Below are 13,174 nucleotides of genomic sequence, written 5' to 3' on the forward strand. Positions count from 1 at the left end.
AGTAAAGGGAACTAACTGCCCAGTAATGGGACCGCATTAGCAATCAGCTGAGCCTCAAAACCCCACACAGGAACAATCTCTATGGCAGTTTCATACCCAAACCTGTCTTTCAAAGCTTTCATGGCATCTTTCATGCACCCAAACAATTGTCAGTTTGAGCTGAGCTGACTTAAAGTTAGTAGGCTGTTGAACCCTTGGCAGGATTCAATACCTATAGCTAAGGCTACTGCAGCAGTAATCAAATGAAGAACATGTTTGGTTACTACTTTGAGGCGACAAAGTTGACTACGTACAGTGATCCTGTATTCTTTGCAAACAAAACAGGCTCTTTGCACATTAAAGCTGGAAATTCCAAGATGCATCTAACTGTTAAGGCTACCAAGAAAGCAGTTTTCCATTTCGGAAGCTTGATGGGGAAGAGGCTAATGGTTCAAAAGGCTAAGTTTTTCTAACAAAAAATTTAGATCAGAGGGAGTAGCCAGCTCTTTCATGTGTGATTTCAAGTAGAAGTGGCCAAGTTTCAGAAACGTCCCTGTTAATTTTAGAATAATTCTACAACCATCTTCAGAATGGCGTTTTATTACATCTGCTGGTGTTCTTAATGAGTTGTGTAAAGTAGTAAAGATTAACAGAAGATGAGGGGGCATCTTATTGAAGTTTGTCCAATTTTAATTCAGGGTTCCTAAATTAATGGTTTACTGGATAAAATGGCTTTATGCAATAACACATAGGCTTTTGTATCTATTCAACTCAAGAAGGTTATTAATATTTACGCTTTAGCAAGTTGAGGAATTCTGAGTTGCACAGCAATAGCTCTAGGCTTATTAAAGGATATACAACAGCAGCATCTCCACCTCTTTTGGCTGTCCCATCTAGCCAGCTAATATTCATTCTTGTGGTAGGATTCCACTTTTGATTACTGGTTTTCAGTTAATATAATGATGTTGCATGAATTAAGAGCCACCAATGATTGGGACTCGCACAGTTTGCTGCATAGGCTTCTCAGGCTAATGTGAAAAAGTTTGCGCATTAGCTTAGAAGCAAATCTTTTGGTTTAGGATATTAGACTTTGCTGCAGTACCTTTGGGTGGTATTGGTAAACTGTTTCTGTGAACATGAATTAGAAAGTATCTCACCAAAGATTTGGATGGTGATTGTTGTATGATATTGGCACTGTTATTGTTTCAGCTGTGATTTGTTTATGGGATTGAAGGCTAATTTCTTCTTGAGACGAGTGAAAGTGATACTGCAGAGGTGTATGACAATGAAATAGGGGCTTATTGTTGTTTTTATTCATGGCATACTGTTTAGCTTCCAATGACATTGGAGCATTCTGGGGATATTGATAGGAAGTGATGTCAGCTAGAATGAATGGAAGTAGAACCTGGAAGAAATATAAGAGCATTATGCACTGGGCAGTGATAGTTAAACTATGAGTACAAATTATAATGTAATGTAGGTCTTATCTGCCACTTAGGCTGATAGTGGAGAATAAATGGTGTACCAGAAAAACATAGTTGTTGGTTTAACTCTCAGCACGTTTAATTTAGAAAAGTCAGATGTAAAGGCTACACAGCTTTATTGCCTCTTGGCTGTTTGCAGAGTGTGTGGGTATGCAAACTGGAAGACAAAACTGCAACAGGTAAGCAAGAAGTTGGTATGGATGAGGAAAGGAAGACAAACAGGGGAGGGAAAGGATAGCCTACACACAAATCTAGGGTGTTTTCTACTAATGAGATAATTTGTGGTAGTTAAAGTGCAACTATGATGCAAGTATTACAGGGAAACAAAGAATACATACAGTAGTAGGTGTAAAATGTGAGTAGTGACTTAGTATACAAAAGGGACTGTAGTGCATGCAGTGCAAAGATGTGTAGTAGAGTCTATGGAAACTATAACAAGTGCAGGTGAAAGAACTAGGTACTAAAATGTAAGAAAGGGTAGGTATAGTACCAGATGGTATGGATGGTATACAGTCGTGTCTCCAAAGACAATTTACTCTAAATGCAGTTTGGTAATTGTAGATTAATGTGTGTGTATACCTTTAAGAAGCTATCCAAGGGCTTGCACAAGTGTATAAATACGGAGTACGTGCAAGTCTGACTGCTACTTTATAGTAAGCTGTTGAGATGTAAGCATGTAGGTATTAAGATCTGTCTGTTAACCAGTTAGTTTATATTTTATGAAGCTACTATCCATCCTGATGTGATTTTATGCATTAAAGCATCTAAATGAAATACTCTGCCTGCTTGTCATCTATGCTAGAGAAGGACGAGTGACATGCTGTCAGAAGTGGGATGTATAAAACAACTTAAAGCCAGGATGGAATCCAAATCTTCCAGGTTTGAGTTCGAGAGACACTTGGGTTGGACCTGGAGGAACATACTGTAGGTTGTTGTTGTATCTTTCGGCTTTTCCTGGTTAGGGGTCGCCACAGCGGAACTCCGGTCTGCTGATTGGCAGTAGATTTTTACGTACCGAGTTGCCAGCCCTGACGCACAACCTTCAACGAAGGTACGCCCATTCACGCATGTCTCCACACAGAAGACACTTTAGCTGAGAATCGAACAGGACAACGTCTTACTGTGAGGCATACTTCACAAAACAGGTTAGAAATGAATTTCAGATGTTAAAACTTGCTCAGTGCTATTTATTTGGAAAATACGAAACAAGGCCTACAGAATATTCTAAACGATATTCGCATAAACTATGTCTGATATTGATAAAAAAAATTTAATTACTACAGAAAATGTTTGAAATAAAGTCTGAACTGCATAAAACAAAAGAGGAAACTACTGCATTTTTCAATGCGTGCTTAGCGAATCCATATTTTTTGTATTAGTCAACATCTGAGTTATCAGAAGTGTATAAAGTGTTTGCATGTTTGTGCAGTGTTACAGTAAAGTTATTTCACAAAGTACAGCCATTACAGGGCATATTTTGGAGAATACAGCAATTTCAGAGCATATTTCACAAAGTACAATATTTTGAAGAGTTTATTGTGCATTTGAATGTTGTTATAAGCTAATTACAAGGGTCATATTTTCTGTATGCTTGTACATACTTTGTGGGGATGGCATACGGATTTCGAAAACCAGTGCACTTGTGTTTGACAATAATACTGCAGAGAACTGGACAGTGTTGGAGCAAGAGTACATTTTCATACAGGCTGCATTTACAGATAAAGATGACCGCACAAAGATATTTATTCTACTTAATTTATCTGGGTCAGAAGCCATAGAAAAGGAACATTCATTTGTGTATGCACCTGCTATTTATACAGGAGAGGGGGGGGAATCATGATATTGTTGTACAGACAGTCTTCAAAATATAATTTCAGAGAAATATATAACCCCCATACAAATGTTACAATGAAAAAGCATTTATTTTATACAAGGGATTAAACGCCTGGTGAAACTTTTGCAGCATATATACCTGGCTTGAGAACAAGGCTAAAACATGCAGATTTGGTGACTTAAGGGACGTGTTTATAAAGGACAGATGTGTGTGGTATTAAAGATGATGCTGTGAGAAAGACTTTGCTTCAAGACAGCGATTTAACTTTGTATAAAGCCATTGAGATTTGTCAGTTATACGAACTCACAGAAAAGCACACAAACATGCTTACAAGTGAGAATAGTTCTAGAAGGCACAGTGATAAAGCTCATGTTGATAGTATGCAGCACATAGTTAAAAGAAACAGGCCCAAGCACATGGCAGCAACTGTAGTCCCTGCAGCACTCACTGATCGACCCCAGAGCTTTCCAGCAAATTTCAGAGTTCACACAGTCTCAGTGAAGCAGAAGACTGAGTTAGCAAACTGAAAGCAAGGGCCCCAACTTAGCTTCATTGCCAGCTGTTGTAACTGTGGTGGATGTCATGAATATAAAAGGGAACAATGTTTAGCTTTTGGTCAGCAATGCCACAAATGCAATAAACAATCATTTCAAAAGGTTCTGTAAATCAAAAGGCCCACATTCTTTTATTAAAAGGGGAACATTTTAAGAAACAACTTGATCAATTGAAAGCTGCAACCCTACAACCCTACTCTTTAGGTTGATGGTGTGTCGGTGCTTTATGAAACAGTCAATGCAATAGATTTAAGGGCAAAGAATGATGTATTTTGCACCATTCAGATAAATGGCAAACCATAGAGCTTAAAGTTGATGGGGGTTCCAAGTGCAATGTTATATGTCAGCAGAAACATTTGCTAGGGTGTGTTATGGTGAAAGGCTTGATTTGGCAAGGTGTGAGAATCTTGTTTATGGAGGTGAAGAAATTCAAACCGAAGGCTCAGTAGTGCTTTCATGTTACTCTGCTGGAAGAAGCTACAATCTGTTATTGTATGTGGTCAAAAGGCACATCCAGTCATTATTAGGTGTCAGAGACAGTTTGAAAATGGGACTACTTTCATTTAATACTCAAGTCCACCATGTTAGTTTAAAAGACCACTACTCTAATTTCACCCAGTACATTTTTTTTACAGATGCTGAACTTTTCAAAGACAAATTAAGGAAGCTTCCAGTTGTATAATCCATGAAGCCAGACCCAGATGTCAGTTCAGTTATCAGGCCAGCTCAAAAAGTTCCAATAGTTATGTAAGACAGAGTCAAAGTCGAGTTAGATAAAATGGTGCGACAAAGTGTGATGTGTCCAGCTGCAACACCAACTGAATGGGCATCTTCCATGGTGTTTGCTCATAAGAAAAGCTCAGATGACATAAAAATATGTAATGATCCATAAGATTTGAAGATGGCACTAAAAAGACCTCATCATCCAATGCGCACAGTTGAAGAAGTTGCAGCCTTGATGCAAAATGCCACTGTTTTTTCGGTCTTAGATGCAAAGAGTTCATTTTGGCAAATTCAGCTCAACAAGAAATCCTCATTGCTCACTATTTTCGGTACTCCATTTGGCAGGTACGGATTTCTGAGAATGCCATTTGGGATAAATTCTGTAAGTGAAGTCTTTCAATGTGTAATGGAGCAACCTTTTTCTAGGTATCCTTGGACTATTATAATAGGCATACTAGTAGGAGGTCTTGGTAAAGCGGAACATGACAGAAACCTTTATCAAAGTTCTGGAAAGGGCACTTTAAGTGAATCTTAAGCTCAATTCACACAAATGCAAATTCAGGCTACAAGAAGTTACTTATATTGGTCATTTATTTACAAGTACAGGCCTATAACCAGACCCTTCAAAGCAAACAGCCATTACTGAGATGCCAACTCCAGACAATGTTCAAGCCCTGCAACGTTTTCTTGGCATGGTCAACTATCTAGGCAAGTTTATTCCAGACATGAACCAACTTTCAGCATCACTCAGAGAGCTGACATGTAAAGATGTATCATGGTCTTAGTTAGAGCATGCCTCCACCGACCCTGGAAATTACCGTCCCATTAGTTTGACAAGCCTTATCTGCAAAGCCATGGAGAGGATCATAATGGAACTCATAAATAAAGACATAGGGAACTTGCAGACTTTGGATCCAACCCAGTTTGGCTTTGTCAAAGGCAGATCATGCCTTTTAAACTTGGTTGACTTTTTCGAGACAGTCACCAAGGCCATTGATGAGGGAAAGGCAGTCCATACAGCCTACCTCGACCTGGCAAAGGCCTTCGACACAATACCCCACTCAGGTATCATCGAAAAACTCATCAGCTTGAATGTAAACCCATACATCACAAGATGGGTTGCAAACTGGCTAAGTGACAGAACCCACAGGGTCAGAGTTGCTGGAGCCATGTCAGACTCAAAGCCCATCACAAGTGGTGTCCCACAGGGCTCAGTCCTGGGTCCACTCTTGTTCGGCATCTACTTTTCTGAAGTACAAGCAAACACAGGAGGGTTATGGCTGACAAAGTTTGCAGATGACTGCAAACTGGGCGCCATAGTCGAAAACACATCTGACACAGATATCCTTCAGAAGGGCCTCACAGAGACAGATAACTGGTGCCAGAGCCATGGCCTAAAGTTAAACGCCAAGAAATGCATAGTCATACCCTTCGGGAAAAACAAGGTTACCCCTAGCTACCATATAGGTGGCAATCCACTGAGCACAGAAGAAGTCATCAGGGATCTGGGGACCCAGGTTGACAGTAGCCTTTTCGTTTGACACTCATGTTGCTAAAGTAGTTAGGAAAACCTTCTACATTGCCCACCTGATCATGAAGGGATTCACATCTAGATCAAGGGAGGTCATCGCCCCCCCTGTACTCATCACTCATTAGACCTATGATTGAGTACAATGCCCCATTCGAATGTATCTGACCCGACACCTGCAGCAGCTGGAAAGGCCCCAAAAGTTCCTCACCAAAAGGATAAAGGGTCTCAAAAATATGTCTTATGCTGCCCGACTGAAAGAACTCCAGCTCTATTCAGTCTCATACCGCTTGCTCAGAGGTGACCTGTGCCTGACATATAAGGCCATGTCAAACCCAGATTTGATGAATATGCTTCACCTCAAAAATCTAGATCCCTCAGAACCACAAGGGCGGGAGACTTAAACCTTGACACGGTTATTAATAGAAAGTGCTGGAGGGACAGATTCATCACCCAGAGACTCCCTATGCTGTGGAACAAAATCCCGGTACATGTGAGGCAGAGCACCTCGCTGGCCTTGTTCAAGAGGAATCTTGACCAATGGATGGGAGATCGCAGATATACCCCAGGGATTACTTCAGTGTCGCTGCTTGACAGAGGCACAGCAAAATAATAGGCATAGTTTTATTCAAACTAAAGGGGTGGCGAAAGCCACATAACTATGGGCTAGGCTTATAAATGCCCTTGGGCAGATAGCCTAGTATGAACCTATGAACCTATGAGCAAGGAGAATTTGATGTCCTGAAACAGAGAATTGCTAGTCCACCAACTCTCAGATACTATGATGTTCACAAACCAGTTACACTTTCTTGTGATGCTTCAGAATTTGGTCTTTGTGTAGTCATTCTATAAGAGGATCAACCTGTTGCCTATTCATCAAGCACTCTTACCCAAACTGAAATGCAGTATGCCCAGATCAAGAAAGCGCTTTTGCCAATTGTGTTTGCATGTTCAAAGTCCCATGATTATGTTTATGGTAGACCTATCCAGATCGAAACAGACCACCAACCTCTAGTCACTACCTTGAGAAAGCCTAAGCATTCAGCTCCAGCCAGACTGCAATATATGATGCTGAGATTGCAAAAGTATAATTGTACTCATCTACAAGAAAGGCAAACTTCTTTATCTTGCTGATGCATAGTTCAGCTTGCCCAGAAACACCACAGAACAGCATGAAAATGAGAACCTTGATTTTGAAGTCATGGAAGTAAGACATTTTTTTCCACATGTCTTGATGGGCTGAGAGATCACACAGCCGTAGATCCAGTTTTACAAAGGCTCAACCACTTTTTCAATCAAGGATGTCCATTAAAGCAATCTAGTTTACCTGAAGAACTGCAACCTTATTTTCCTATACAGAGATGAGATTTTGTCTGATAAAGGTATCATTATGAAAGGTCCAAAGGTAATTGTTCCAAAGTCCTTGCAACAAGAGTACATTACTATGTTACATCATGGTCACCCAGGAACTGACTACCAAAAGAAGGGTGAAAGGTCTAGTATTTTGGCCTTCTATGTCATAAGACATTGAGAAAGCACTTTCAGCTTGTTCCGTGTGTAATAGTACAAAGCCACATCAACAGAAGGAACCACTTCAGCTAAACCAGATTCTTGCACCTTGCTCGACAGTAACTACCAACATTTTCAAGTAGAATGGTCAACATTATTTGGTGTTAGTAAACTCTTACTCCAATTGGTTCGAGAATGACCTACTTCCTAATCTAGTATCCAGTACTGTCACTACTAAGATAAAGTGCCATTTTGCAGTAGTCGGCACAAAGTTATTTCCAACAATGGCATGCAGTTTACAAGCCAAAAGTTCAAAAGATTTGCTGAAGAATGGGACTTTACTCATGTCATGAGTAGCCTGAGTACCAGCAGTCAAACTGTTTGGCAGAAAGTGCAGTTCACTAGAGAAATCTTAAGATAATAGTGATATTTTCCTGAACCTCTTGAATCACAGAAATGTTGCTTGTGATAAACATCCTGGCTTACCTGCTCACAGACTTCTATCGAGACAAACCAGAACCACATTACCAATCAGTAGTCAATTGCTAGTTCCATGTGTCAAGAACAACAGGTCAGTGAAAGCCAATCTGTTGAAGTGCTTAACCCAGACGTCATACTACGATAAGACCAGCAAACCACTCAAATCATTATGAGAAGAAGAAAGGATGCAGATGTCCAGAGGTTATAATCGGATTGGTGTCGTGAAGAGTATTTGCCCAGAGCCAAGATCATACATTGTGGAATCACAAGGAGCAAACTTTAGGCAGAATTGGAAGCATTTAATACTGGTGTCCGAGCATATACCACAGCACACAGGCTGCGAGAGAGACTATATCAGAGAGTTGTCTAGTGTTCCAATTCCAGAGGAAGTTCCAGAGGACATTCCCATTCCTGTGACAAATCCATTCCTGTGACAAATCCAGAAGTTCCTGAGACGAGTTGCTCGCCGAAGACTGCCCCTTTTGCTAAATTTAGTTCAGATTCTTACATTATGAGATATGGTCGTAACTCTAAACCATGTAGCAGATACAGGGCAACTTGGACATGAACATTGTGTTTTGTTTCTAATGTCTATAGTTATCCATGTCTGACTCTAATATTGCTTTTTCAAAGTGCAATCTTTTTAAGAAGCTGGATATAGATCGATGTGTGTGCATATACCTTTAAGAAACTTATCCAAGGGCTTGCACAAGTGTATAAATACTGAGCACATGCGAGCCTGACTGCCATTTTATAGTAAGCTGTTGAGATGTAAGCATGTATGTATGTATATATGTATGTGTGTATGTAAGTTCTGTCAGTTAACCAGCTTGTTTATATTTTATGAAGCTACTATCTATCCTGATGTTTTTATATATTAAAACATCTAAACAAAATACGCCACCTGCTTGTCATGTGTGATAGAGAAGGACGAGTGACAGTAATCTTTGAGGTTGCAATTTTCCCCACCGTTATTCATCCCTGGAGTTGATACAAGTCAGGTGGGTGTGGTGCGTCCCCCCATACTTTGTATGCAGGGAAACCGTATCCCCATAAAAAAGACTTTTTGTAAAAATGCCAAAAGTGGTGTTCAGAGACCATTTTCCCCCAACAAACTGCATTCAGCATAATGGCTTTCATGACTCAACATGAATCTGATATGAATGGAGAGGTTATGAATTGTAAATTAAGTTACAGAAGTATAACCCTGATAATGAATATGGGTGGGAATGGGGATAGGCTAAGGAGTGAAGTGAAGCCAAACACAGTGCTGCTGAGTGGAGCAGAGCTACTCAGCCCCTGGATCATACAAAATCAACAAAAGCAGGTTCTGACACAGACAAAAACAAACTAATGCAGCTGGACAAAAAAAGAAGCGCTCACACTACAGCAGAAGCTATGACTAAAAACAAACTAAAGCTCTGAACATTAATGGGGGTGCAAACCAGATATTTTAAATATGTGGCTATATATTATTGTATCTTTAGTTTATTCTCTATTTCACATCTAGAGAGAGAATTCAGGAGTACAAGGCCAAAGACTTCCAAAGGTTAGCTGACGCCATTAGGCTTCAACATACTGACACCTGGAACAATGATGTATTATGGAGCAGTCCCTTACTTTCAGTTCAGCCGCATTCCATGTCCTGGACTTGTACATGAGAGGACATTCAAAGTGGTAAGTGGGTTCAGAAGGAAATAGTTCAGGAATGAGGTGAAAAACAAGTACCTTAAGAAACTAGAGGGCAAAACCTCACTTCTAACTATTGAAACACAGCAGGACTATTTGAGTTACAATGCAACAACAAAATATTTGCAGGGCTATGTAGAAACATGGAACTAGGTACTCCTAGGGCACAAGTCACAGAAGGTATAGCTATACTCACACAAAAGGATCAGCTGTTACGTCAAGCTTCCCAAGACTCCAGCACATTTTAAGGCTTACTTCTGTGTGCCACTTCAAGAAGTAACAGAAGCAGTTACTCCTACTCAACATCTGGTAGTTTCAGATGTCCTATGGACTGCTGCTTTATGGAATGAAAGTGGATGAGAACAGCAACAATGCTGTCCAGCAAAGATGTGAGAAACTGCACACATCATGCAGTCTGAAAATTTTGTAGCTTCAGCTTATAAATCATTCTAAAACCAGACAAAGAGGAAAGCGGCTTCTCTAGCTGAAATATCACGGCACTGTCCATGTAATGATCTTTTTACATTTTAGTTATTGATCACCTTGACAACTTTTTTGGTCTTTTGTAGGATATGCAGAGGAAGGGAAAGTCACTGAACTAGCTGGAGGTTTTGAAACAACTCAGAAAACTCTTCCAATATCATGCTCGTCAGCCAGTAGAATTAGCCAATATTTCTGAAAATCTGCTTTCAGGAAAGCTAATTCTTGGAAGTAGAAACAGTACACCATACATTCTGATAGCAAAACACAGGCCACAAGATGATGGAAAAGGCATAAGCAGATTAAAATGCTTTGTCTGCCAACCATCACCTCTCCTGAGGGCTGTCATTCAGGAAGCCACAAAGATTGCTTGCGTCTTTGCTGTAATCCCAGCAAAGAGGACCTTGCACCCCTCACCCCATGAATCATAGCCCTCCTCCTTAGGTTGGGGACATGAAGCTTACAGCACCACCACTACTTCTTCCAGTACTTCTGCATAGTTCCATGCACCTGCTACATGGGTGCTTTGTTTGTGGCTTGGGGAACCAAATTCAAACCACAGGACTGTCCCCTAAAAATGATGCCCCTCATCCAAGGGACTGCAGCACAGTACATACGTATTCGGGTTTTACTGATACATCAACAGCACTTTTCAAATGCTGCATCATCTATGGCGGAAAAAGAGCAAAATATGTTTCATGAACAGGGAGCGTTCTTCCGCCACTGTTGTGCAATCTTGGAGTGGGTATACTTAAGTTTGGGGGAGGGGTATCCCCACATGGAGGGATAGATGGGTTTGTCCCATGCAAAAAAAAAAAAAATCCTCCAAAGGTTTGGCTAAACTCCTTTTGCTCTTTTCACATTCACCATACAGACAGCACTCAATGAATCAGTACGTATCCCCATATTGCTAACTAAACACTTGTCTCCTGGGCCATAGTCCTGCTTTATCCCTCTATGCTATGTATATGTATGTATCTATATATATATATATATATATATATATATATATATATATATATATATATGTATATGTCTCTCTCTCTCTATATATATATATATTTATATATATATATATATATATATATATGTATATATATATATATATATATATATATACATATACACACACACACACACACACACACACACACACACACTATTATATATACACACACACACACACACACACACGTGTGTGTGTGTGTGTGTGTGTATACATATAGACACACATACATAACATGCATATATTACATGTATTGCATGTACTGCCATTAGATATCTTGTAATAAGTAGTCAGCTGCCTGAATGAGGTACAACAAACCTTAAGACTTTTATTAACATTCATTACTTTTAAATGTTACCACTGCAGTTACTCTTTAGTCATCGTGTATCTTTCATTAATGTCATTGTTTTAAATTTAGAGTAGTACTCATTTAGATGACATGCATTTTATTTAAGTGTGCATCATTATAGTTTGCAGTTTCTGAGATGACTGAATTTTTATCCAAGTATTAACATATTTAAGCACTTGCCATTAGTAAATTGTTACTCTGTATTCTCAATGACAGGTGGCCAATTTGGCCATACTGCTAAAATATCAGTGTCTAATATCTCTGCGTAAGGGCTTGTAGACAGACACTAGTATCACAGTTACTACAAAGGCAGTAAAGATAAAGAGCATGCACAAAGTTGCTCCTTTCACATTTCCTACTTGCCTGAACATGAGGGGGTGCTCCAAGGACATACACCACAGCATTGGCTACATCTTCTGCTTTCAGACACTGCACAGAAAGCAAAATACAAGACTCAGGCCACACTGCCTTTTTTGTACAACTTATGAAAAGCAAAAGCTCATCATCCAACAAAGTTATTCACAGCACATAATGATACACAAATAAGAAATATGCACTTAAAGTTGAGGAAAGATATAACGCACAAAAAACAAAGCAATTTGCATACATTGCAATACACTGTGCATCCATGTGTGTGCAATAAGCATGCACTCATATATTTATGTGTACTCAATCTCTGCTAGTGTGTAAATGTGCATCTGCTTATTCACAGTAGTATTTAAAAAGCATACTATATCAGCTAATTACAGAGTTATACAACAACTGCCACAAGGCATTCTTTTAGCTATGTCCGCAAAAAAAAATGTACCCTTCTGCATGTAGTTGACAAAGTGTTTGTAAAGGCTGGGGTGGCCACAGAGAATCCTCACTAAAAGTATACAGGATATAAATAATACATCTTATGTAGACCGCCTCAAAGCTCTGTCCTTGTAGTTGGTCTCCTAGAGACTGTTGAGGGGCGATCTATGCCTAATGTACAAGGCATTCCCTGATCCAGCCCTGCTGGATCTGCTACTACATTACCCACTCTCCTCCTGTAAATAAATCCTCTCTCTCGTACATCCCACTCTCCGATGTAAAACAGTCATCACTACATTACCCACTCTCTCCGGATGTAAACTTCTTGATTCTCTCTCTTTATACAGTATATACAAACTACATTAATTGCAGGGCTAAACTCAGAGTAGAAAAAAAAAATCTCTAAATGCCTCTGTATCTAACAAACAGCACAGACAGATATATGCTATGTATGAGAGTTATCCATTTATTTTGTGCAATGCAATGTTAGAATTCAAATTTAAAAATGCTGCCATAATTATCTTGGTTTTATTTTGTTACTTAGATTGTTAAAAGGCTTTTTTTTTTTCAGGATGCTTCATTGGACATTTTTTCTTCTCCTTAAGCTTGTAATTCCATTTACTTACGTTCCAGAAAGTACAGTTTTGTACCTACCATAAATGTAGATGTTCGAGTGGTTATGCTGCTGCAGTCATCACACTTGGGTTATCCTGCCGTCAGGCGGTCCCGCAGTCGGCCTGAATGCCAAAGCCTTGGTCCAG

General features: G+C 39.6%; 1 protein-coding gene across 3 annotated transcripts in view; it reads right to left on the minus strand.

Annotated features, from left to right (window-relative positions):
* The window catches only part of DHRS11 (dehydrogenase/reductase 11), a 1,041,955-nt gene that overhangs the window by 349,248 nt on the left and 679,533 nt on the right, over positions 1-13,174 (minus strand). The window contains exon 6 of one of the 3 annotated variants that reach the window (XM_044054565.1): positions 11,979-12,044. The exons of the other annotated variants lie outside the window; for them this stretch is intronic. Within the exon in view, the coding sequence (XP_043910500.1) occupies positions 11,979-12,044 (66 nt within the window). The remainder of the gene's footprint in view (positions 1-11,978; positions 12,045-13,174) is intronic. 3 annotated transcript variants of the gene reach the window in all.

The sequence above is a fragment of the Protopterus annectens genome, chromosome 13.part0 (genome assembly GCF_019279795.1).
Source record: "Protopterus annectens isolate FY-2018-M chromosome 13.part0, PAN1.0, whole genome shotgun sequence".
Taxonomy (NCBI): domain Eukaryota; kingdom Metazoa; phylum Chordata; order Ceratodontiformes; family Protopteridae; genus Protopterus; species Protopterus annectens.